The sequence below is a fragment of the Syngnathoides biaculeatus genome, chromosome 13 (assembly GCF_019802595.1).
Source record: "Syngnathoides biaculeatus isolate LvHL_M chromosome 13, ASM1980259v1, whole genome shotgun sequence".
NCBI classification, from domain to species: domain Eukaryota; kingdom Metazoa; phylum Chordata; class Actinopteri; order Syngnathiformes; family Syngnathidae; genus Syngnathoides; species Syngnathoides biaculeatus.
This window is the reverse complement of record NC_084652.1, coordinates 1020213-1043256: the sequence shown is the minus strand read 5'-3', so window position 1 is coordinate 1043256 and position 23044 is coordinate 1020213. Positions and strand designations below refer to the sequence as shown.

At 44.2% G+C, this 23044-nt stretch overlaps 3 protein-coding genes across 7 annotated transcripts in view; 2 read left to right on the top strand and 1 right to left on the bottom strand.

Annotated features, from left to right (window-relative positions):
• asic1c (acid-sensing (proton-gated) ion channel 1c) overlaps window positions 1-4974 on the bottom strand; it is a 69399-nt gene extending 64425 nt beyond the window's left edge. For 2 of the 3 annotated variants that reach the window (XM_061838676.1, XM_061838677.1), the window contains exon 1: window positions 3415-4974. In XM_061838676.1, the coding sequence (XP_061694660.1) occupies window positions 3415-3969 (555 nt within the window). In that variant the 5' untranslated portion in view covers window positions 3970-4974. The remainder of the gene's footprint in view (window positions 1-3414) is intronic. The other variant, XM_061838675.1, reaches the window with a different exon arrangement.
• Window positions 4975-5028: 54 nt separating this feature from the next.
• Window positions 5029-22835, top strand: asb10 (ankyrin repeat and SOCS box containing 10). 3 transcript variants are annotated; one of them, XM_061838672.1, is made up of 7 exons: window positions 5029-5189; window positions 18191-18263; window positions 18436-18761; window positions 19650-19917; window positions 19983-20487; window positions 21172-21285; window positions 22341-22835. In XM_061838672.1, the coding sequence occupies exons 1-7, from the start codon at window positions 5063-5065 to the stop codon at window positions 22524-22526; spliced, it is 1599 nt and encodes a 532-aa protein (XP_061694656.1). In that variant the 5' UTR covers window positions 5029-5062; the 3' UTR covers window positions 22527-22835. The 3 variants fall into 3 exon arrangements, with proteins under 3 accessions (XP_061694656.1, XP_061694658.1, XP_061694657.1); XM_061838674.1 differs by lacking the exon at window positions 5029-5189 and adding an exon at window positions 15291-15364; XM_061838673.1 differs by lacking the exon at window positions 5029-5189 and adding an exon at window positions 15301-15556.
• Window positions 10367-11740, top strand: zgc:92591 (uncharacterized protein LOC436997 homolog). Its single transcript, XM_061838679.1, has 2 exons — window positions 10367-10613; window positions 11449-11740. The coding sequence occupies exons 1-2, from the start codon at window positions 10500-10502 to the stop codon at window positions 11683-11685; spliced, it is 351 nt and encodes a 116-aa protein (XP_061694663.1). The 5' UTR covers window positions 10367-10499; the 3' UTR covers window positions 11686-11740.
• Window positions 22836-23044: the final 209 nt, after the last annotated feature.

Genomic DNA, 23044 nt, shown 5'->3' with positions numbered 1-23044 from the left:
TTTGATGACAAAAAAAGCAGATTTATACAGTCTCCTGTTTAATTGCTGTGAAATCGGACATAGCTGGACAAAGCAACACAATTAACTTTGGTCCAATGAGCATTTAAGAGGGGGAACGATATCCTACCTCGCTATGTCTTTTGGTAGCTTTCAAGAGAATACGTTTCAAAACGACAAAGTCAATAATTGTGAACGGGCCCTCGTTTTAACCCGTTTGTCTTGTACGGATGTGACTGGAAAAAAAAAAGTCAGGGTGAATAAGGCCGGTGTGAAGGAAGCAAGAGGCAGGATGAAAGATTTGTTTAATTTGATGTAACTCTGCAAGGAATCGATGCACCGCGGACAAGTCAAGTGATACTTTAGCGTTCTCTTAATTCTACATAGAGATAATCCCATCCAGGGCAGGATACTGTATATAATTTGTGCTGCATACAATGAAATGAGATCTTGCCGATGTTTAAAGTGCCATTGACAGGAAAAGCATGATTTTTAGTCTGTTTTTAAATTTTAAAAAAGGAAGCTGGAATGGACCCATGCGTTTTGTTTTGTTTTTTTTCACTACACAACATGATTTTGACATATATGGCTTTTTATAACTCCCGCCATGAAAATCCTTTCAAGGGATTTGTTTTGGAGAAAAAGCAGGAAGTGACGTTATCACCAGGAGCGCACTCCGGCGGCCTCGTGCGTTTATACCAGTTTTACCTGCGGGAAGGTAGCTCTTTGTTCCTTCTGTTTATCCAAAATGCTGGCTCGTTGTATTGCTGGATAGTGTTTGAACACTCGGGAGGATGGATTTACTCTTCATATGTTTCCAAGAGACCCGGTTCGTCATGAAAAACGGATTCCACAGGTACAAAGGACAAAAGCTTTGTAGATTCCAAATGACAGGTGGGTGTGTATTCAGCTACTAAAAAAACAATAACAGTTCTTTCAGCAAGCGACCGGCAGCGAGTGACCGACCGACCGAATGGCCTTAATGGTCAAGCAGAGAAGAGTGTAAAAGTCCAAAACTTCATATTTTCGCACTGCAGTCTTCTGTCCCTAAACATAGGCTACACATGCAGGCTTCAGGGGATTAGTATTACAAAAAGCTTTGATTGGACTAATTTCTTAGCCGGAGCGTGAAAGAGTAGTACAGTACTGTATATGGTGCTGCATGTAGCGTAATGGAACAGCTCAAAAGTTTCAACTTTAGTAGCAAGTACCACACTCCCAACTCTTTTGTCACCTCACTGTCTGTGAGGGAGTCTCAAAGGATTGAAGACGCAACCTTAGCCCAGACAAGCGCAGCAACGGCACACGCCATTGCACAACCTCAGACTTGACAGAGGGCTAGCCATCCCCCACACAGGCACCCCATATAAACTACTGAAATGATAGGCCTACATGTATGGTAAATGGGTTGTGATTATCAATCTTCCAGCATCTTAAAGCATATTTACAATGGCCCCTCATTCATCTGTTTATATAAGGAAAACAGCACGTTGACAAACTGATAACGCATTGAGAGCTTCAATAAAAGTTCAAGGATAGACTGACAAATGAGGTAGTGCTGGAGATCCAATCAGCAATCTTCCAGTTGTGAGAGATGTTCAATGCCAGAACCTCAGCACACAACGCTCACACGTTCGTTCTAAGTGGCCTTTGATATGGGTTAAGAGAGTTAAGTGTGTTTGCTGTCATAGTAGCCAGAAACATGCTGGCAGCACATCCAAGAAATTCAGGGTATTACAATTATCAAAAAGCTTTTTGACAGGTTACAAGAGCAGATTTTAACTGTCTCCCTTTTGACTGGTTGTAAAAGTGTCCATTCAAAAAGTAATCTCGCCTTGGAGGAAAATGAAATAACTGTCGTTAGCTTTTTTTTTTTTTTTTTTTTTGCCGTGTAAAAATATATTTACAGGGATCAATAATAGTTCCCGGCGTTACAAGCGCGCGTCAGCATTCAGTCCTTGACGAAGCTCGACAGACTGAACGCTTTGCATCCAAACAGCATCATCATCGAGACGGAATGGAATTCTTCCTTCATTTATTCAAGGTCAAAGCTCATCACTCCCACCAGTCGTTTGCATTGTAAATCTTTTCCTTCATGCGTCTGGGGGGGACGTTTGAATCATTGGAATTCTTCCGCAGTAAACCTCTAATGTACCGGTATACTGCCATGAATGATAATTACGTGTTTGGAAGAGTGCCCTGCAATTGACGCCCGACCCATCCAGGGTATACCACGCCTCTCGACCAGTCAGCCGAGGTAGGCTCCGGCTCTCCCCCTGACCCTCGTCGTAAGGACTAGAACTATAGAAAAAGGATGGCTGGATTGAATAAAGATAAAAAAACATGCACTGCATGTTTGTTATGTTAACAAAGAAAATGAGCAACCTTTGGTGAAATTCCCATCCAGTTATTTATCGATAGAAACATAAAGATTGTATTCACTTGTGATCAATTCTCCAGAATTGAAATATTTTATTGTAAGATGTCACAACGACCCACGAACAGAGCTCAAATTCAAAACCAGATAATGGCCACATTGGTCACAGTTTAGCAGAGCTTCGAAGTAAATTGCCTGACACCGAAGGAACTAATGCAGAATGTGTTTTTTACTTTGGGTTCACATTAAATACTTACTTAAAGCCACTTATGTGTATCATTGTGAAAACATTTAGGTGGAATACTTGAGTCAACAAGCAGATGTACAATCATAAAGTTTAATTAATTGTTTTGGGTATACCTTTAAATTCAACTATGCATAGTTACACAGAATTACAAAAACTACTGACTGACACCTCAGGACCGACACCTTACAAGTAATCAATTTCGTTTAAAGATGTGAACATGAACCCTTGATTGACTGGCAATCATTTCCAGGGTTCTCGCCGCCTCCCGCCCAAAGTCAGCTGGGATAGGATTCTCCAGCCCGCCTGCGACACTAATGAGGATAAATCCTCCAGAAAATTGATGGATTTTACCATTAATAAATTATGTTTCTATGGATTATTGAACAAGATACGCTTTAAGAGCAGCGCTGGTTCTAATGAGCAAAGAGCATGAACAATGACAACAGCGATGAGCACTTATTAGTTTAGGCTTGTTTGGCAGTTAAAGTGACAACACCAGAAGTCAAATTTGCCTGCATACCGTAAATCGTTGTGTCCAAATGTGTTCATTTGAGAAGAGCCTAACATTGCATGCAAATGAATTAATCATTTCTAAACCAAGAAACCTGAAATGATCCAAGTTCTCCCTTTGATCGTAGTAAAGGGAAACATTTTTTCCTATCGTTAAATTAAAAGAACCGATGATGGTGTCATAGACTAGGAACTTTGTCGTTTGCTCGTGAAGGAACTGCAGCCAGAAGCCGTAGAAAATATGATGCATCAGAGAAATAATCACAAATGAAGTCTCACTCACCGTACTGAAGTTGACCGAGTAGCAATCCTCCCCACGAAAGGTGCACTGCAGTAGCATGTCGCCGATGTCGTGACCTGTGCGGTTGTAGAAATCAGTCATGTTGAAGAGTTTGGGCTTGAAGTTCTGGAAGTTGGCTTTCTCCTTCAGGGCAGACAGAACCTCCGGCTCAGCCAGGTGAGGATTGGCTATTTGGTAGTTGTTATTGAGGAGGGCCAGAAGCTCTCCCACGTGATAGAGGTCATTGCGGGTGATTTTGGAAAAGCGGAACTCGTTGAGGTTACAGAAGGTAATGGCGGGAAAGGTGAGGTTTGTGGCTGCAACTTCGTCCAGCTTGGTAACGTGAGGGTACTCCAGGTAGTAGGACACTCGATCCATGCACACCAGCAGCAGTAAGCAGAGTGAACCCAGGAAGGAAAGAGTCCAGAGGAACCGACGGAATGTCATGTGCCCATAAGAGAATATGTGACTCATTCCATGTAGCGTGGATATGTTAGCAAAAGCTTGCAGGTTGGACGGCCTGGCGCTTTCAATGCTTTCCTCTGAGCTTCCTTTCATTGCTGTGCAGTGATGACAAACCAACTTCAGCTCAAAGACTGCTTAGCAACAGCGGCAGCGGGATCCACGAGGCAGTGTCAGTCACACTGCTGCTTTTTTACCCCCCAGTGGCAATACTAATGGTCTCGGAAACAGCTTCATGAGTATGACTCTCAGTTTCTCTAACTCTTTCGTTTCATCGCAATTCACCTTCCGCTGATTGTCAGCTGTTCCTTGTCTTTCGCTGCTGATTTTATTGTACGCAAAACTGTGTTTCACTCCCTGCTCCCAGCTGCCTTTTGTCCGGGAACCAAACACAATGACAGCCCCAGAAACACCCACTTCAACCCAAACGCAACGTCTCCCCGCTCCCTTTGTGAAAAGGGTAAAAGAGAAGACACGAGACGAGAAAGAGAGGAACAGGGGAAATTGCAAAGGTAAAGAAAGAGAGATATGATGGTGGGGTGGGTGGGGGGGGGGATGGAAAGGGCTAGCTGTTGGAAAGAGGTGCTAAGCCTCAGCAGTCAATGGGACCCTTCCTCCTCCAATCGGGAATGCCTCTACATTCCTGTGATGATGGAATGCAATGGTTTTGTGAATGGAGGTAATAAGGAGAGAAAGGGCTCACGAGTCCCTCGCCACCACCTTCTCCCGTCTCTTAGGTCTGTCTTCGGGCTTCTTGTTTTGTCCAGAAAATGAAAATAAGGGTGGTGGGGCGGGGGGGTGGGAGTCAAACACCTCCAAACAGCCCAACCACTGTGCTTGACAACCGGTGTTCGCGGCTTCCACGCGGGACCTACTTCCTCACTTGGACAAATCCTTTAGTTAACAGGAAAGACCACCGCTTGATGGTTTACGACCACTCCTGGCCATAGTCGCTTAAGCCGCTCTGGAGACCGCCAGCTTTACTCCTGCGAACATACAGATTTATATTCGCTTCCTCGCTACCACCTCGACCAGCAGCCGCACTCCCCCCCCCACCCCCCTTTTCTCACTCTCTCTCTCCCTCCGCCTCCTCTTTAGTAGTCAGGATCCATCCCACTGCTGAATGGCTGCTTTGCTTGCGTGTCTGTGCTCACTAGCCAAGTCGCTCAATCTGGACACCACCTTGGATATGCGTGACGGTTCTCGATTGGTGTACCATCAACATGTTTGTCCAAATATGCCACAGGTTGCTTCCATATTGCCGCACGATAACCTTTTTTGTATGCAGTATATATTGACCACAACTTCGTGTCACAGTAAGGACAGTCTTTCCTTTGCATTGCATATTTTTTATGTAATTTCTGTTTCTATGTAGGGGTGGGAATACCGATGATACAATATCTCAGTTTTATAATTTGCAATTCATGTCGATTGCAACGTGACTGAAAAAAGCTTCACTTGTTGAAACGGTTTGTTCATTAAAATATACTCACAGATTTCTGACGTTCTTGCGCCTTGGTGTGGGAAGTGCAAAGAAGCTCCACTTATTTTATGCACCGCGTGGGCTCGCCAGGATTGTGCGACTTTTCACCCTGGACTGGTCGCCAGCCAATCATTGAGCACATATAGACAAACGACCATTCACACTCACATCTGATAAGTCTTTCATTGACCGCAGAAGTTTGGCTTTGAAATGTGGGAGGAACCCAGAGTTCCTGGAGATAAGCACGGAGGGAACATGGAGGCTCTACAAACGAAGACCACAGTACGGATTTAGCCGGGGGGGGGTTGAGTTTGACTTTCCTCCTGGATATTTTTTGCTCCACAGCACTTTGCCAGGAATGTCCTCTTTTTGTATGTGTTCGGTTAGACATGTTGATACCGTTTTTTCAAGCCATGCCCGTCTGGAACAGTTTTTGATTCCAGCATCCTTGTCCCTCTTGCCCTCGCTCGATCTTCATCCTTTTTTTCTAACACTTTCGCCATCGTAAAACTTTGAACACACCGTCGCTCAGTTCGCGCTATCCAAGTCCCACGCGCCATTACTTGGCTAACTAACAAGTTACACTGCGATTTCTGAGAACCGAGAACACATGTACATGGCAATGGTGAAACTCGATTAACCACTAACACGATTGGATCGTTATACTGTATAACTCTGTTGTCCAATCGAGTAATGTGTCGCAAACAAGTTTTAATGTTTATGTCGCAAAATGCAAATATTTACACTACCGAGCAAGTTAGTCGTGTTTGTGCTAGCACTAAGCTGAACTTGCAGCCCCCGAAATTTTCTCAACGGATTTGCGCTTATCTCGAGAATGGTTATTTTGGTCTGAAAAAGTCGGAACATCCTTATCCCTGGTGAGGAAGATGTGTAAACCACTCGGTCACTGCACCGCCACAAAATAACTCCTTTAATCGGGGAAAAAAAGCGTAATAGGTGGGAATTTCAACGGGTTTGGAAAAAAGGAACACACGCAAACACCCTGGTGAGGATCAGCTGCGGGTTGACCAAATTGGGAGCTTTGCACAGGGCGCACGGTTTGGGGACAGTAATTTCTCCAGCGGCAATGCATCGTCATGTTGTGCAAACCAACAGAAACACAAGCAGGCAATTTTCATTTGGGTTAAAAGTTCACAACGATGCTGCGTTAAACTGCTGCTGCGTTTTCATTCCTCCCAGCGCCAAGCATTTAATTCTGTTTAAAAAAAAAAACCCAGGGATGTGGAATCAACGCAACAATAGGTGAAACTGTCAAGGATATGACCACAGCCCTTGGGGATTAAATCAATATTCGACCTTGGTAACCAAGCATCGAGAACATAGCAACCATTGCCACAACAGGGTGCACATGTGGCAATGCAATTGCACTTCATCTACAAAAAAACAACAACAAAAGATTCAAAGGAAACCAAAAAAAAAAACATGTCATGCTCCTACAAATGAAAATAAAATGTCATCCCTTGAATGACACACTGCTGAGGTTTTTAAAAATCGACCTACACTGGTGTTTTTAAGAAGTACAATCACTAGAATTTAAAAAACACGGCACTTTTTTTGTCATCTTGGTTGTATTTCCACACATCAGGAATATGCAAGATCGTACGATTGCCTATCTAACCCATTTTGGTTTAGCATCCTGTCGAGAGATGATGAAACTTTAATTCCAATTCTACATGAGCGAGTGTGTTCGTCGTTGCAGATTGCAGCATAAACGCGGTGAACTTTTCAGCAATAATTGGTTTTCAAGGGGGTGCCGGAATCCACCGCTTAATGCAGTGAATAGCAAAGCAGCAGGCCTGCATTTAGGGCACCACTGCGTGGTTTCAACACAATCATTTAGGGAAATACAAGTGTCCTTTGTGTTTCCAGAACCAACACGATACATGCGGTCTATATTTGTGAGACAAAAAAAAAAAAAAAACAGCTTTCAAAATTATTAAACACAGTGCAACTTGATGACAATTATTGAACTAGAAATGGAACTTACTCATATTGGGCAAAGTCTTGCTGCCCAGTGCAATATAATTAAATACGGTAATTACTTACACATACTTTACCAAGTATCTTCCAATGCAGATTATTATTTATTATGTGATTGCTAAAAAAAAGCATTTATTCTAAGAAATAATGTATTTTTATTTATCGATTTATGCCAGTGAGGCACAATGACAGAGAGAACAAAACAATCATTTTTTACCAGATGGCAGGAAGTAGATATAGTAATTAATCGATCAATTTTTGGTGACATTTACTTTTGTTAGTGTGCAGTGGGACTTTTTAATTGTAAAATATGTGACTTGGCTCTATAAAGGTTGGAAATCACTGTTCTAATGTAAACTCTCACACACACACACACACACAGACACACACACACACACATTTAACATTAAGCTCTATAAACAGCAATGGCGAGTTAGGAAACTGGGCCTTGAGTGACTTAAAAACACTGTTACTTAGCAAAAACTAATGTTAAAAAAAAACCACCACACATGTATAACTATGCGTGAAATTAAAAAAATAAACAGAGGTATTCTTCATATTTGAGGATGAAAAACAAAATTAAAAAAAAAAGTTACCTTTGTCTTTCAAAAAACCCCAAACCTCTGCTTTTATTGTAAAGTATAAATTACAATCCATCAATATTTATCAGCTAACCTGACAAAAAAAAAGTCAAAACTTTCAAAAATAGTACGTATATGGTAGGCTCTACCCACCGGAAATGGACAGACCTTTCTCCTGCAAGCTCGCTCGTACATGGTGCTCTGAAAGTGCCCCAAAATCCTTTTCCGGGATGAAAACAATCCATAGAGTAATATGTTGCTTGACCTAACTCAACAAAGTCGAGTTTTGTTGTAAAAAATGGCCGTGAAAACGATTTTTTTATTCATGTCCAAAATCGTCCCTGTCATTAGTTCAATTCAATTGGCATACAAGTGTTCAGCTCAACCAATCAGATGACACTTTAGCTGAACCAATCAGAGCCAGAGAATGGGGAAGTAATACCCACGTGACACCATTGCGTCAAGGCCCAGCGAGGTGAATCTAAAATCTGATTGGTTAGATTCTCAAAGGCGTGTACTTGACCTGTTCAAGGCCTTTGGCATAAAACATTTGCGTGACAAAACAACAATTCAACAGATACAGCACTGTGTACGGCTGAAAAGTGGGCAAAGCAGCCAGGACATGCTGTTAGAAATAAGTTTTTTGCGTTGACCGTTTCCATGCATCCATTTTCAGAGCCGCTCATCCTCACAAGGGTCGCAAGAGTGCTGGAGCCTATCGCAGCGATCTTCGGGCAGAACGCAGTGTACACCCTGAACTGGTTGCCAGCCAATCGCAGGCCACATAGAAACATAAAAAACATTTCCACTGACATTTACACCTACAAGCAATTTAGAATCTTCAGTCACCCGAGCCCCCATGTTTTATGGATGTGGGATGTGCTCGGAAAAAATCCACAAAAGCAGGGGGAGAACATGAGAACTCCACACTGGCGGGGCTGCAATTTGAACACCGGTCCTTAGAACTTGGAGGCAGCTGCCCACCATGCATAATAATAATAATGATAATGATGATGATAATAGGAGCTACCAGATAAGCTAACATTTACGCTAGCTTGTTTTTCTGCCCTCCGGGACCGTGCTGCTTCTTCTGAGCCAAGAGGTGAAGCCCTCGATTTGTCGGTCAATTTACTTTCCTCACCTCGTCCGCGGTTACGAGCTGTGGGTCGTGACCCAACGAGCAAGATGGCAGCTCCAATGATACAGAAATTAGTTTCCTCCAGCAGGGTGTCTGGTGTCCCTCCCTTAGAGACGGGCCAGAAATTCATCCGGGAGGGGCTCCGAGCGGTCCTTGCTCCTCTGCATCGAGAGGAGCCGGATGACGTGGATCGGCATCTGGTTGCAGTATAACATAAGTCACTGATGGTGTAGTGGTACACGTGCCTACCTTTGGAGCGGAAAGCGTGGGATCGATTCCCACTCAGTGATGGTGTCGATATCTGCCCAGTTCTGAGGTCCCGGGGTTCGATCCCAGACCCGCCTGTGTGGAGTTTGCACGGTATCCCCGTGCCTGCGTGGGTTTTCTCCGGGCACTCCGGTTTCCTCCCACATCCCGAAAACATGCCACATTAATTGGGCACTCTAAATTGCTCATAGGTGTGATTGTGAGTGTGGCTGTTTGTCTCCATGTGACCTGCGATTGGCTGGCAACCACTTCAGGGTGTACCTCCCTTCCTGCCTGTTGACAGCACTCCCCGCAACCCTTGTGAGGATAAGCGGCAAAGATAATGGATGGTTGGAATATAGGGATATATTATATATATGAATATAATGACGCAATTTGGATCTTACCTCAAATTTTCTGCACAATGTGGATCAAAATGTACAGATGACAAATTAAAAACAAGGTTTGGCTACCCGTACAATTTGAGAAAGACAGTTATCAGTTCCATACACAAAAATAATTTCTATCAACTAGATGGTACATAAACACACTTATAATACACATAAACAATCGGGGTGGAATTAATTATTAATTACCGAAATTAAACACCAATATTATAGTTCTGTAGCAAACCAAATCAACAATGCTTAAATATGACATGTTTCTGATATGTCAGAATATGATCACGAATGAATGACCCAAATACATGCAATGCATCCAAATGATAGGATCCGTATGATGCCCAACGGGAAATTAAAATCAGCAGACTCGAGTGAATGAGGACTGCTCAAGCTGTTTCGATCACGTGGAAATTAAATGCAATTCCGACACCTGCCTCTAGAGGACAGTATTTAAAAAGAAAACGGTAAAATAAAAAATAATAATAAAAAGACCGTGCACTGGAGCTCATGTAGCCAGGAAGCGGTACAAGTTCGCCACTTAGTGGAAAAAAATATTTAGTGCAAGGATTCATCCCGATAGAAAATGTAACTGAATTTCAATTTAGGAGCGAGGTCCTCCAAATATGGAAGCGGAAGCAGGTGAGCTTCATTTGGCAAATAATTGCTCCACGCAAAAGTTATAAATTGGACGCGTGAGCGACAAGTCGATCGGCGAGTTGGTCCGAAGCGTCAAATTAAATATTTGTTCAACGATAAAAGTAACCACCACCACCAAAATGTCAAATGACATTTCAAAGAAGAAAGGCAAGAGTTCCGGTGAGAAAAAGGCGAAGAAAAGAGTCCGACGTAAAGAGACGTACGCCATGTACATCTATAAAGTTTTGAAACAGGTGGGTCAAAACATTTTTTTTTTCTCTCCCCATTCTTTAATTTTATTTCACCACCAATAATAATGAAAATTGCCAAAGTTTTTTTTTTTTTTTTTGTAATTTCCAGTTTCAAATTGTTCCTCACCTCCCATTGAGTAGTTGAAAGCTACAAATTTAGAGTCTTGATATTTACTGGAAATTGAAAAATTACAAATTCATTCATATGAATTTCATTTATGATTCGACACTTGGAATATTTACTGTTAGTTTCTACTTTCCTCCAAATTAAATCACATTTTGGACAAGAGAATTTCAAGTTTTTGGGAGCGGTTTATCATAATTTACAGCACTTTTTACGTTACAATACAGCAGTGTAGTAGGCCTATGTGTTCATCAAAACAAATGTATTGCAGTAAAATACAGTTTTCACATAAGTTTTAAAACACTTCCTCAAGATTAAAGTTGCAACTGTATGGATGGGTTTCCAATTACACCATCTTGTGTCATCGAGATCAGAGAACACAATTGATAGGCGAAGCGTGAAGTTTTTTTTTTTTCTATTGTTAATTTATCCGATTGGTCTAAGGGTGGTAGTGACGTCATTGGAAACCTATCAATAGAACTAAATGTTAAATATAAATGAACTGTACGTAGGCTATGATTTTTATGGACCACAACGGACCGGTCCCATGGACCATATCATGCTTTGCGAGTCACAAATTGCCACAAACAACTGAAATTATTAAAGTATGTGTATATATATATATAGATATATTTTTAAAAGCAAACTCTTGCAGCGCCTCCTCTGATGCGCCTGAGCGTTAAAGGGAATGACTTTTTTTTTTTTTTTCTTGAGGTTCACCCGGACACCGGCATCTCCAGCCGGGCCATGAGCATCATGAACTCTTTCGTCAACGACCTGTTCGAGAGGATCGCCACGGAGGCGTCGCGCCTGGCGCAGTACAACAAGCGCGCCACCATCACCAGCCGCGAGGTGCAGACCGCCGTCAGGCTGCTGCTGCCCGGCGAGCTGGCCAAGCACGCCGTCTCCGAGGGCACCAAAGCCGTCACCAAGTACACCAGTTGCAAGTGACTGCGGGGTCTTGTTGTCACCTGACCAATAAATTTTGAACCTGGCCTGTATCGAACTCATGACGTCATCTTTGGCTCCCTCGCACAGCTACGCATTTGCCACTAGATGTCGTTGTACAGCTGCGTTTGCCAATACGGTAACAGTTGCAAAGGTTTTTCAAATGACTCAGAATAGCCGCACACACGGTAATTTCATATATTTAAAAAAAAAAAAAAGCAGAAATCTACTGGATATCAATGTCTGTATTGCCTGTGGGGGGGGGGGGTTTGAGACAATCCAAGGGTAAATGTAAAAGGCTTGCAAAACAAATGTCATAACCATTCTCCTTGTCATCAAGTAAATCCATTTCCTTACCTGCTTATCCTCACGAGGGTCGCTGGAGTGCAGGAGCAAATCCTAGCTAACAGCCAATCGCAGGGCAGATCGAGACAACCGGCCGCACTCGGGGCAATTTAGAGTGTCCGATTAATGTTGCATGTTTTTAGGGTGGTGGGGGGGGGGTGACCGGAGTGCCCACCTGGAGAAAACCCACGCAGCCACAGGGAGAACATGCAAATGAAGGCGCGTCCTGGGTTGAATCTAGGACCTCAAAACTGTGAGACAACGCTTTCCAGCTGATCCGATGTGCCGCCTTGAATTATGCCTTCCCAATAAATATGATTGGTAATTAAATATGAATGGTAATTTATGGCCGTTTGGGGAAAAAATGCACAAATTGATCACAAAATGTCAGCAAATATCTCACAGCATAAACCGCAGGGTTGAAAGCGTGTGGGGGAAAAAGTTGCGATTTATAGGCCGGAAATTACAGTTACTAATAGAATGATAAAAGGACGCCCCCCCTTTTTTTTTATACGTTCACTAGCTTCTGAACTGTACTGAAATATCACTTTTGAAAACATGTATCGTTTCATTTTGGCAGGCATGTTACTTTTATCGTGGTACTTTTCAAGTACAGCACAACCTCGGTGCTGGACCACAATCCGTTCCAGAAGGCGGTTTCGAGAACCGATTTGTTCGAAAACCGAATCGATGTTTCCCACGTCTGCGTTATACACAACGATGCGTGTCGTGGATCAGCTGGTCGGGCCGCGCGCGTTCTGTTATTTCCGGGTCTTGTCGCAGGCGTTCGAGTACCGATTTTCGTTCAAGAACCGAGTATTCACTGTACTGATAACTGTACCACACCTCACACTCTTTTTCCACAGTGCATGGGTTCACTCAAATATTTAAAAAAAAAATGTACAAAAGTGTGAGCACCACTTAAACGCTGCTTTGTGTGTTGGCGAGTTTCTGGAGTCCAATTTGCATCTCGTGGTGTGGTTACCAATTTATCCAGTTGTGCAATGTGCGTGACAACTGTACTTGATGTGTTAACGTGATAACAAAAGGGGTCAAAGGTCATTTCTATTGCGTCGCCACTTGCCAGAGTGAAATACAGCAGGCGTATTTTCATTCCTTGCCATTAGTTTGTGTGATGTGTATTAATCTTGTAGTCATGCAGGATCTTCTAGTTTTTTGAAGTTGAAAAACTTTTTAAAACCCAGATATATGGCCAGTATCGATGATATAACGTGTAAACATGTTTCTCAGTATTCTTGAAAACAATGTTTGAGTGTCATATATAATATTTGATGCCAGAAACTTTTACCCATCATTAAAAGAGAAATGAAATTTTCTGCATTCAAGACAGTCGCGCCACTTTGCGACATCGCGCCCACGCGTCAATACGGCGGCTGTCTCCGTTAAGCGCGCGGCCACGGAATCGACTACGGATGGGCGCATTAGTGACTGATGCGCGGCCCGCGCCGGCTTGCCTTGTTTTTTCGTGTCGCGAGCACATCATCAGAAAATGTTCCACTTGGCGGGGGAGCACGTATAAACCGCGAGCGCGGTGAAATGAGGTTGTGATCGATGGTTAAAGTTATCCAAGACTATTACGCTGAAATATGAACCCTCCCTATTGTCACCGCGAAGCAGAGAGCTATTTGCATGTTGATCAGCGCATCGAGAGACAATTGGAAATCTGCGTCGCGTCGTGTGGAGCGGGAGTCGACCCGCGCTCAAACAATATAGAAATGTAATCACACGAGCGCAGAGTAGTTCGGAGCCACGGTTTAATTTAATGCTCTATAAATTCATTTAGGTTCTCCTGCAACATCTCAAGCATCCTAAAGAGACAAGGGGGAGCTTGACTTTCGGCCTTGATGGCTGCTTTTATGGAACTACGTGTCCGTAGAAACCATTATCGGTGGAATTTCGAAAAGCACTTTAACGACAATAAATTAATTGTGGCTCTTTTTATTTTAGGGAATGTGGAACCATGATGGGTGAGCGCAAATTAGCTAAAGTTGTAATATTATTTTTCCCAAAGGATAATTGATCAGGTCAAAATCAAACTGTCGCTATCATAAAACTTCATGCAGGCGCGTGACGCATGCTTACAAAAAGGTGAGGTGGGATTTCTTCATTAACATTCTTTAATTATGTCAGTATAAAAGTAAAATAACCACAAGCGTACATTAAAACAAAACACTATACGCTTTCTAAACTTCTTTGACAGTTCTGAAATGTTCTGTTTTGTTTTGTTGAAACTCCGAAGTCATACTGGCAGCAGAAGCAGACTAAAATTAACCAACATAATTACAACTTGCAAATTACATTTAAAAAGACGACAAAGTGTCCAATGTGATGTGTTTAAAGAGAGGAATTACACAATACATCGTGGCTAATGCTATCAGCTAATGCTAGCATCTCCACTTAATTGAATAATTATTAGAGATTGTGATTCATTGAGTTGAACTAGCTAGCTGGCTAACATCACGCTCTAGCTAACAGTACCCTTTTCCATTTGGGTCCTTTATACTTAGTTTCGCACTATTATATTCTTAACTCCTTACGATAAAACTGTTTATGTTTGGATGTAAGCCTGGTTTCTACTTTTTGTATGTTTCTTTGCACAGTTTTACTTAGCACACTTTGCTGAGGCTAGCAATGAAATGCTTTACGAGTTGATTGAAAAACCGTGAGCCGTTAGTGCTGTCATTTTGTGTCTTTGAGAGTTAACAGCGTGGGGAGCGAACAACATGAAGGAATGTGTTATTAATAACTGTTCACTTTGCTCTACGGTGGCGTTAATACAACTAACAGATTAGACCGTTAATGGCTTCATCTTCAGTTTGTCTTGTTAGCGTCTTCACCTTCATGCGTCTGAGATATTTGCTGACATTTTGTGACTTGTCAATAAATTTTTAAAGCTATCAACAAACAGCAGTTTTGTTTTTCCCAACAAACTTGAACTACAATAAAACCTGACAAAACGTGCAAAGAAAACCTAAAGTTTCTCCTGCAATTTTGCCTAAAATTAGCAACAAATTAAACTGCAAAGCCATTACCGTTTGACATTGCTCTAATTACATTTCATCACGCTCGCAGTATATTAAATGACTCCGCAGTGTGGCAGGAGGGCTGCAGTTAAATCTCCCACTGTATGTGTGCCACGGTACTCCAAACAGCATTAAGCGGCGCATAATCAAAGGGAACTAATTGCCAATGATTGCATAAATGAAGTGGCTCGCTTTCATCAGGACTGATGTTCGGGCTCTCAACGCTTGGCGGGAGAGGAAGGCGCTTGACCGGAAAACAGAAAACCGATGAAAGCTGTACTCCTCGTGGTGGGGTAATGTAAAGAAACCAAATATATCTGGGCGGGGGGTATGTTATTGATGTTTTTGTCGTTGTCACCAGAGTTGCTTTGACTTCACGCACACATATACACCCCCCCCCCAAAAAAAAAAAAAAGCCCCAACAACCAACGCCAACCATTTGAGAAATGAATCTATTGAAATCGCCGTCTTTTTCCCCCCCATTAGTAAGTGTTTAGTTCAGCGTTTTAAATAATTGTGTTACAAGGAATGATATTTAAAATACATTTGGGAGCCAATGAGGCGGGAAAGTGCCTACATGTTTTGCTGATGACACCCGGGCCATTTGGAAGACATCAAAGTAGAGAGGAGGTAGCCCCGATGCATATTATAAACTCATTATGTGTATCATTTAAAAGGATGTACTCCAGCCACAGAAAACAATATTCCTAGTCTCGGGTAATGTGTGTTCTCAAACTTGAAACTCGCGCTCGAACTGTAACATAAAATAAATGACTTCAATTTCAAAAGCAGGAAGTGCTGTTGACGTATACATAGATGGGACACAGCTAGCTTGTTGTCTGTGTTTTCCACTCCAAACGGAGTTTTATAGGAATCACCAGGTTGTCACGAACCTCCGGTACGGGTGGCGGACCCAAATGCAGGACTTCAAGGCAAAGGCGTAATGTTCTATGTAGTTTATTTTGGAAACTGGGTCATACACGGTGTAGCAGTCCGACAAGGCAGAGGTACAGAAACGCCAGGCTAGGCGAGATCCAGAAAACATGCAGCTAGGTCCGATTACTGTGGGCCAAGCTAACAACTCAACAGGACAGGATCAAACAAAAGGGCACAGAATCGCTGTGACTAGGGTTACTCTAACTTAAGCGTAGAGCGCAGAGACCCACAGGCAGTGAATGCAACTCACTAACGCAAGGCAACGAACTGGCAAATGCCAGTGACAAAAACTCCAACTTAAATGCCCGTCTAATTACAGTCCCAAAGTGAACCAGCTGTGAGCGGTGACAGGTGTCACCGCCCAGAGCAGTGGCCTTATTTATTTTTTTATTTTTGATATTTCCAATTTGAAGACAACTCACAAAAAAATTAAAATAATTCTGACTGGAATACCGCCTCTGGAATCAATAAAGAATAATTAAAGGTCCGTCTTATTTATATCAGTTTCATCAGTTTTACAGAAAAATTTAAGTCAAATCCAATTTTGGTGTTACGAGGTAAAATTCACGTTTCATGTTAAATTCAAGATTTATTTCTTTGTTTTACAAACAATCATGGGGAAATTAATAACATCTTGTCCGTCCCAACCTTGTAGTTCATAAAGTCGATCCACTTCGCTAGTGGCTAGGATGTCACCAGTGATGAGGAAATTCTGGCCCATCACTCAAAAGAGATATTAACTGGGTGCCTAGTGAGCAGAATGTTAAAGGCTTAATTATGCATCGTCCCTTCTCCATCAGAACACTTCACGTGGGGCAGACGCACAGCGGTGGCTCGTCATTCAGCCTAATGCGCCGATGCAGGGAGTCGTGTGGATACATAAAAGCCATTAAGACTCGTGAAAGACGAGCAAAAAGACCGAATAGTTTAACAATATTTTACAAACGGGCATGCTGTAAAGGAGCAGTTGTCTTCGTCTAACGCGGCGCGCAGCCATCCTGATCATCGGGCCGAATTTGACCGAGGAAAGTCATTAAAGGGCTGATTTGCGCCATGTCTCGACTATGCTGAGCGATGATCCTGTGATATGGATCCTCGTATGAGGAATTGTTATCTGGTCAACAGAATTTGACCAAGCGGTGGTCTCTGACTATAATGTCGACCGGAGCGCTAGCCTGAAAGGAAGCAACCTCGCAGTTGTGCTGTTCCTGAAAAACAAATATAGAGGAGCAATTGGTCGTATTCAGTTATATCTGTGTGAATGAGAGGGGCGGAGGAGGAAGAGGGAAGCTCCAGGGAGAAGAGATGGCGAGGGTGGGCGACTTCAAATACTTGGGGTCAACAATACAGGGCAATGTTGAGTATGGTAAGGAAGTGAAGAAACGGGTCCAAGCGGGGTGGAACAGTTGGCAGAAGGTGTCTGGTGTGCTGTGTGACAGAAGAGTCTCCGCTCCCTGCTTTCACTGCAGATCACAATATCATCTGCGAACATCATGGTCCAAGGGGATTCCAGTCTAACCTCGTCTGTCAGCCTATCCATTACTACCGCAAACAGGAAGGGGCTCAGCGCGGAACCCTGGTGCAGTCCCACCTCCACCTTAAATTCTTCTGACACACCTACGGCACATTTCAGCGATGTTCCGACCCGTAACGGGACAAGCCGAAAGAAAAGGAAGAAGTGTCTGTGCGATATGTCTCGCAAATCATTCACCGCTATTGAAAAAAAAACAAAAAAAGATTTAAAGCGATTCCAACCGCTATATACCAAATTAGATAACCGAGCCAAGTTTCTTCTATCTTTGTTGACTCTCGTGGGACAATTTTTTTTGATACGACGACAGATATCTAGCTTGGGAAAATTAAAAACCTAGGCATTCATAAATTTGGGTATCCTAAATACAGTATAGAGTCTAAGCAAATTGTTGTTTTCGCAAAACCTTGGGGTGATGTTATGGTTTTATGTCAGAAAGACGCAGTGGGGTGTCGATACAGTATTTCGTTTACAGTGTGTTGACTTCACTTCACAACAGTAGCGAAGGCACAGGAGCAGAAAGCTGATTGTACCTTAATGCTACTTTAACAACTGACATTATCATGTTTACTTACTAACTATATCACAATCCCTAACTGTTATTATTTTGTTTCTGATATGGCCTTTGGCTGAATCTATTTTTCCACCTCAGCAGTCAAGATGGCAGCCAGCCAACGAAGCTTCTTAGCTGCGTCTGCGGCGGCCAAAGGCCCGAGTAACTACACGTGAGTTAAAAATAGCGCCATGCGTCAGTCCGCAGGGAGGGTTTCGTACCAAATATCAAAACAACCAGCACTGAGCAGCTGCTAGCCACGCCGACTGACATTGTCCCATTTCTTTCTGTTTTGATTCGACCTTCTCCGCATCGTATTCGGCCACTGCCCTCCGCCGTTTCAGCATGTCACGAGGCAGCTTCGTCTTCACGTCCACCGCTTTGCGCTCCCTCCAACTGGACGAGGACACGCTGGAGCGACACAAGCACAAGCGGCGCTTGGCCTCGCATCATCTGTTGAGCTACGCGCTGAAGAAGGAGATCTGGGACAGGACGCCGCTGAGCTCCAGCGCCGCCATGGAGCCGGCCGTGTGCCGGGACGTGGTTGTCCAAAACGCTCTGTACACGGGCGACCCGGAGGCCGTGCGGCGCCTCTTTCCTCAAGGATCCGCCGCCAGCCTCATCATTGAGCCGCAGGGCGGGGAGATGCGCTGGGTCGCCCGGGGGGAGGGTAAGAGACGACATCTGTCATCATTCGGATTTCATTTCCGAATTTCGGCACGTGATAGGCGGTAGCCTAATTTGTGAAAATTGTGTTTTCAAGGAGGCCCGCATTCATCCAGCGCATGGTCTGGACATTTTTTTTTTTTTTACAACAGACTCAGAACGTACGCAAATCACGAGCTGCATGCCCACCTGCAGCTCAACATTGATGCGGTGATTAAACAGGAGGGCACATTATTTTTAGAAGCGTATCGTGAGGGGACATTGCATGAGGGACTCTCTTGCGAGCAGTCCTAAATGTTTTATCCTACCCAACATACATGACAGTTTCCAGGTCAGGTCAAGAATTGCCATTTTAGAGCGATTTTACCCTTTGACTGCTCACTGCTCAAGTGCTACACCCAAGACTGGCTCGAATACGCTCTGGCATGGTTCACTAGCTCATATCACATGACCTCCTGAAATAGCCTCGTCCGCGCAAACAACACATATAACCAGGTTTATCCTCCGGGGCAAGTCCTAGTCCCGAGCTGGTTAGGCACAGCAAATGGCATACACGGCGCCAAAGGTGAAATGGCACAAGCCAAAGACGTTCCGCAACGACGTGATCGCCACAGCCAAGGCCACGGGTTGCGTATTGCAGTTTTGGAACGCTCTGCTCGTGGGCGACGAGCTGACGCTGGTCAGCATAATGGACGACGACGAATACGTCGACCTGATTGACGCCACTTACGACACCAGCGACATAGATGAGTGGACAAATTTCAGATTTAACTACAGAAGCTTGAGTAGGTTTTTCAACCAGTTTCAGGGAATCCCGCCGGAGATAATGACGGTGCTTGTGTGCTTATTCCAAGTGGTTGAAGTCGAAATTTCTCATTCTTTGTCTCGGCAGGACTTTGGTCGCTGACGTACGAGCAGGAGCTGACTACGCCGCTTCACATCACAGCTGGACGCGGCTTCACCGAGTGTTTGAAGCACCTGCTGCAACGCGGAGCCAGCGTCGACCTGGCGCCAGGTGGCATCACCGCCTTGCACGAGTCCTGCGCTCGCTGCGAGCCGGAGTGCACCAAAATGCTGCTGATCCACGGCGCCAACGCCAATGCGGTCTCGGAGGACGGCCGTATGCCTTTGCACCTGTGCTCCAATCCGGAGTCCTTCGAGTGAGTATTGCAGAGCAAAACCAGAAATATGATCCATTTTTGATCATCCGAACCTCCACCTGCAGATGTGCCAAGTATCTCCTTCAGTACGGGGCGGCCATCAATGGACGCACCGTGGATGAAGACGACACTCCCTTGCACGTGGCAGCCAGGAACGGGCTCGCCGATCACGTTGACCTCTACCTGCGCTACGGAGCCGCCGTGGACAAAAAGAACGACGAAGGCCTCACGCCCCTGAACGCCGCCTGCGCCCAGCCGCAAGAACTGCGGGACCTCCGGCGCTACTTCGAATTGTGCCGGATGCTGACGAAGGCGGGGGCCGACATCCGCACCACGGACCAGGACAAACGCACGCCCCTGCACATGGCGTGCAAGAATGTCAACGCGGACCTGGTGGAGCTTCTGTTGGCCAACGGGGCCAGCGTTAACGACATGGACTACGGCGGCGAAGCCCCCATGCATAACATCCTGAAGGCGGCGTGTTACAAGCTGGACCACGGTCCCGAGAGGGTGGTCCGTGCCCTGCTCAACCACGGCTCCATCCGGGTGTGGCCTGGAGCACTGCCCAAAGTAGGAAAGCTCCACCCCAATGTTTTGTGTTTCAGTTTAGCACGAATTGTATTTTTAAACCGTGCCAAAACATGCGAACCGTCCCACTTGTCAGTACCGGGGGTTCTCGAGGAGTTTCCCCAGACTTCCTTCCGTTGGTTAGCTGACAGGAAATCTCATGACCGTCCGTCTTCACTCTCCGGTGTTTAAATGATGAGGACCACCTCATACTGAAGGAATTTTTCATTTTGTTTAAAACTAATCCAGATCCTTGTCAGGATATTGCCGCTGTGGTTTTGAAACGGGTTTAGAGTTCACGATTATCCATTTGCTAATCAACCATCAAGGTGTGTAATTTTCGCGTCGCTTCGAGCACCTCGACTTCGTCTCATTTCCACGACTTCTCAACTTCTCGATCCTTTCGTGACACAACACGCGGCGTTGCGCTCGCGGCAGGAAGCGCACCCACCACGACGAGTGCGCCCACGTGCAACAGACAAAACGGCAGCTTCCTAATTAGGCAAGTGTTAATAGGAGATTAATTAGCACTAATTGCATAATTTCCAGTTAAACCCCCCGAGGGAGACCCAATCTGTTCATTTCACAAGTGTTTAATTACTTTATTCCTTTTTTGAATCGATGGCGCCTGTTCACCAACTTGAGATAAGTTGAGTTTGAATCTTGTTGCGTTTTTTGCCTGTTCAGGTTCTGAGGCACTGCTCTCAATCGCCACGCACCATCGAAGTCCTGCTCAACGCCTACAGTCACCTCAAAGTCAACGACACCTGGGTCGAGTCTGTGGCCCCCGAGGTCTTTCAGGCAAGTTCGCCAGTGGGTGGGGACCATTTCTTTGTACACAAATTCATTTAGATTCATAGCATCGTAATTGTTGTTTAAAATTTACAAGACCCCACATGATAATAAAAAACAGATGTGTGTATCAACTTTGTGGGTCGGGTGTACCCCACATCCTGCCCGTTGACAGTTGGGATAGGCTCCAGCACTCCCGCGACCCTCGTGAGGATAGGCGGCTAAGAAACTGGATGGATGGATGTATCAACTTCTGTTTTGTGTTCAAACAACAAATTGTGCTGGCTGCCATTTCATACATAAAACAGATTTAAAACTGTAGCATGTAACTTTCTGCGCCTACGTAAGATGGAATTCTGCATTGCGACAAAATAAAAGAGCCTTTGCTTAAATATTACGTCATCAATGAACGTTATGCCCCTCATATGCGATCCTACAAAACTTGCGATATGTTTTGAAAGACGTGTCATGTCCGTGCCTCATCAAGTGGCCCAATACAGGAAACAAATATGGCATTCACAAAATATAAATACAGCAGAGCCTCGGTTCTCGACCGCATTCCGTTCTAGAAGGTGGTTCGAAAACCGATTTGTTCGAAAAACCGAATCAACCGCCGAGTGAGTTATGTTATTTCCGTTTTTTTTTTTTTTTTTTTTTTCGGGGGTTCGTTCGAATTGACAAGAACAAGGCGTGCCGTGGGTGGGTCAGCTGGCCGGGCCGCACGCGTTCTGTTATTTCCGGGTTTTTCCGGCGGGGTGGGAATTCACGACAAACCGGGTCGTGGGTCACCTGATCTGGCCGCTGCGCGCGTTCTGTTATTTCTGGGCTTTGTAGGGGGCGTTCGGGTACCGATTTTCGTTCGGAAACAGACTTGTTCGAGGACTGAGTCTGTACTGTACAGGAAGCTGTTAGAGGACCTAAAAGACTTAATCAGCACTGATTACTACTCCTTGAGTAGTGGCTTAGGTGAAGAAAAATCTACTCCCAAAAAGTTGTGGATCATGCCATGAATTTACAGCAAAGCGAGAAACCTGGTCTCATTTCTCGCCTGTCTTTTCAATCAGGAGCACAAGGAGTTCTACGAGTCCGTCTTCTCCCTGGCACGGACTCCCCGTTCGCTACAACACTTGTCACGGTGTAAATTGAGGGTTTTCCTGGAAGGTCGACTCAGTAAGGTGGTCCCCAGGCTACACCTGCCCACCTTTATCAAGAACTACTTGCTCCTGGACTACAGAGGTTATGTCCACTAAAGGACGTCGAACCACGGATCGTCCTAGTGAGGAGTTTGCTGCTGCTGGAAATCAATACTGCACGTTGATTGGCCTTGACTTCAAGCGTTTAGCACATTATGTTTTGTCCCACCAGAGGGCACTAGAGACTTGATGTGATGAAGTACAGTATTGCCAGTGCACTTCCAATTTCCATCTTAACCTCACTCCCATAATGATGTTTTATCTAAGTACTTGATAGAAAGATGACTTTCGATTTTTTTTAACCTGTGATTTTTCTTATTTTGATGTAAATGTCCACTTTTTGCTATCTCGAATTGCCAAATTTCCTGAAAATACCCAAGCTTTCATATTGGAAATAAACTTAAAATGAGGAAAAAAATACTTTTAGATTTGTTTCCCCTGAAAAACATATTTCTGCCGGATTTGAATATTTTCCAAGCACACTAAATAATGAATGGGGATCGTACAGAAGGTTAAGTTCAGTAGTTCCATTCAAAAAGTGAAAAATTCATTTAACACATCAAAAAGTAGTGCAG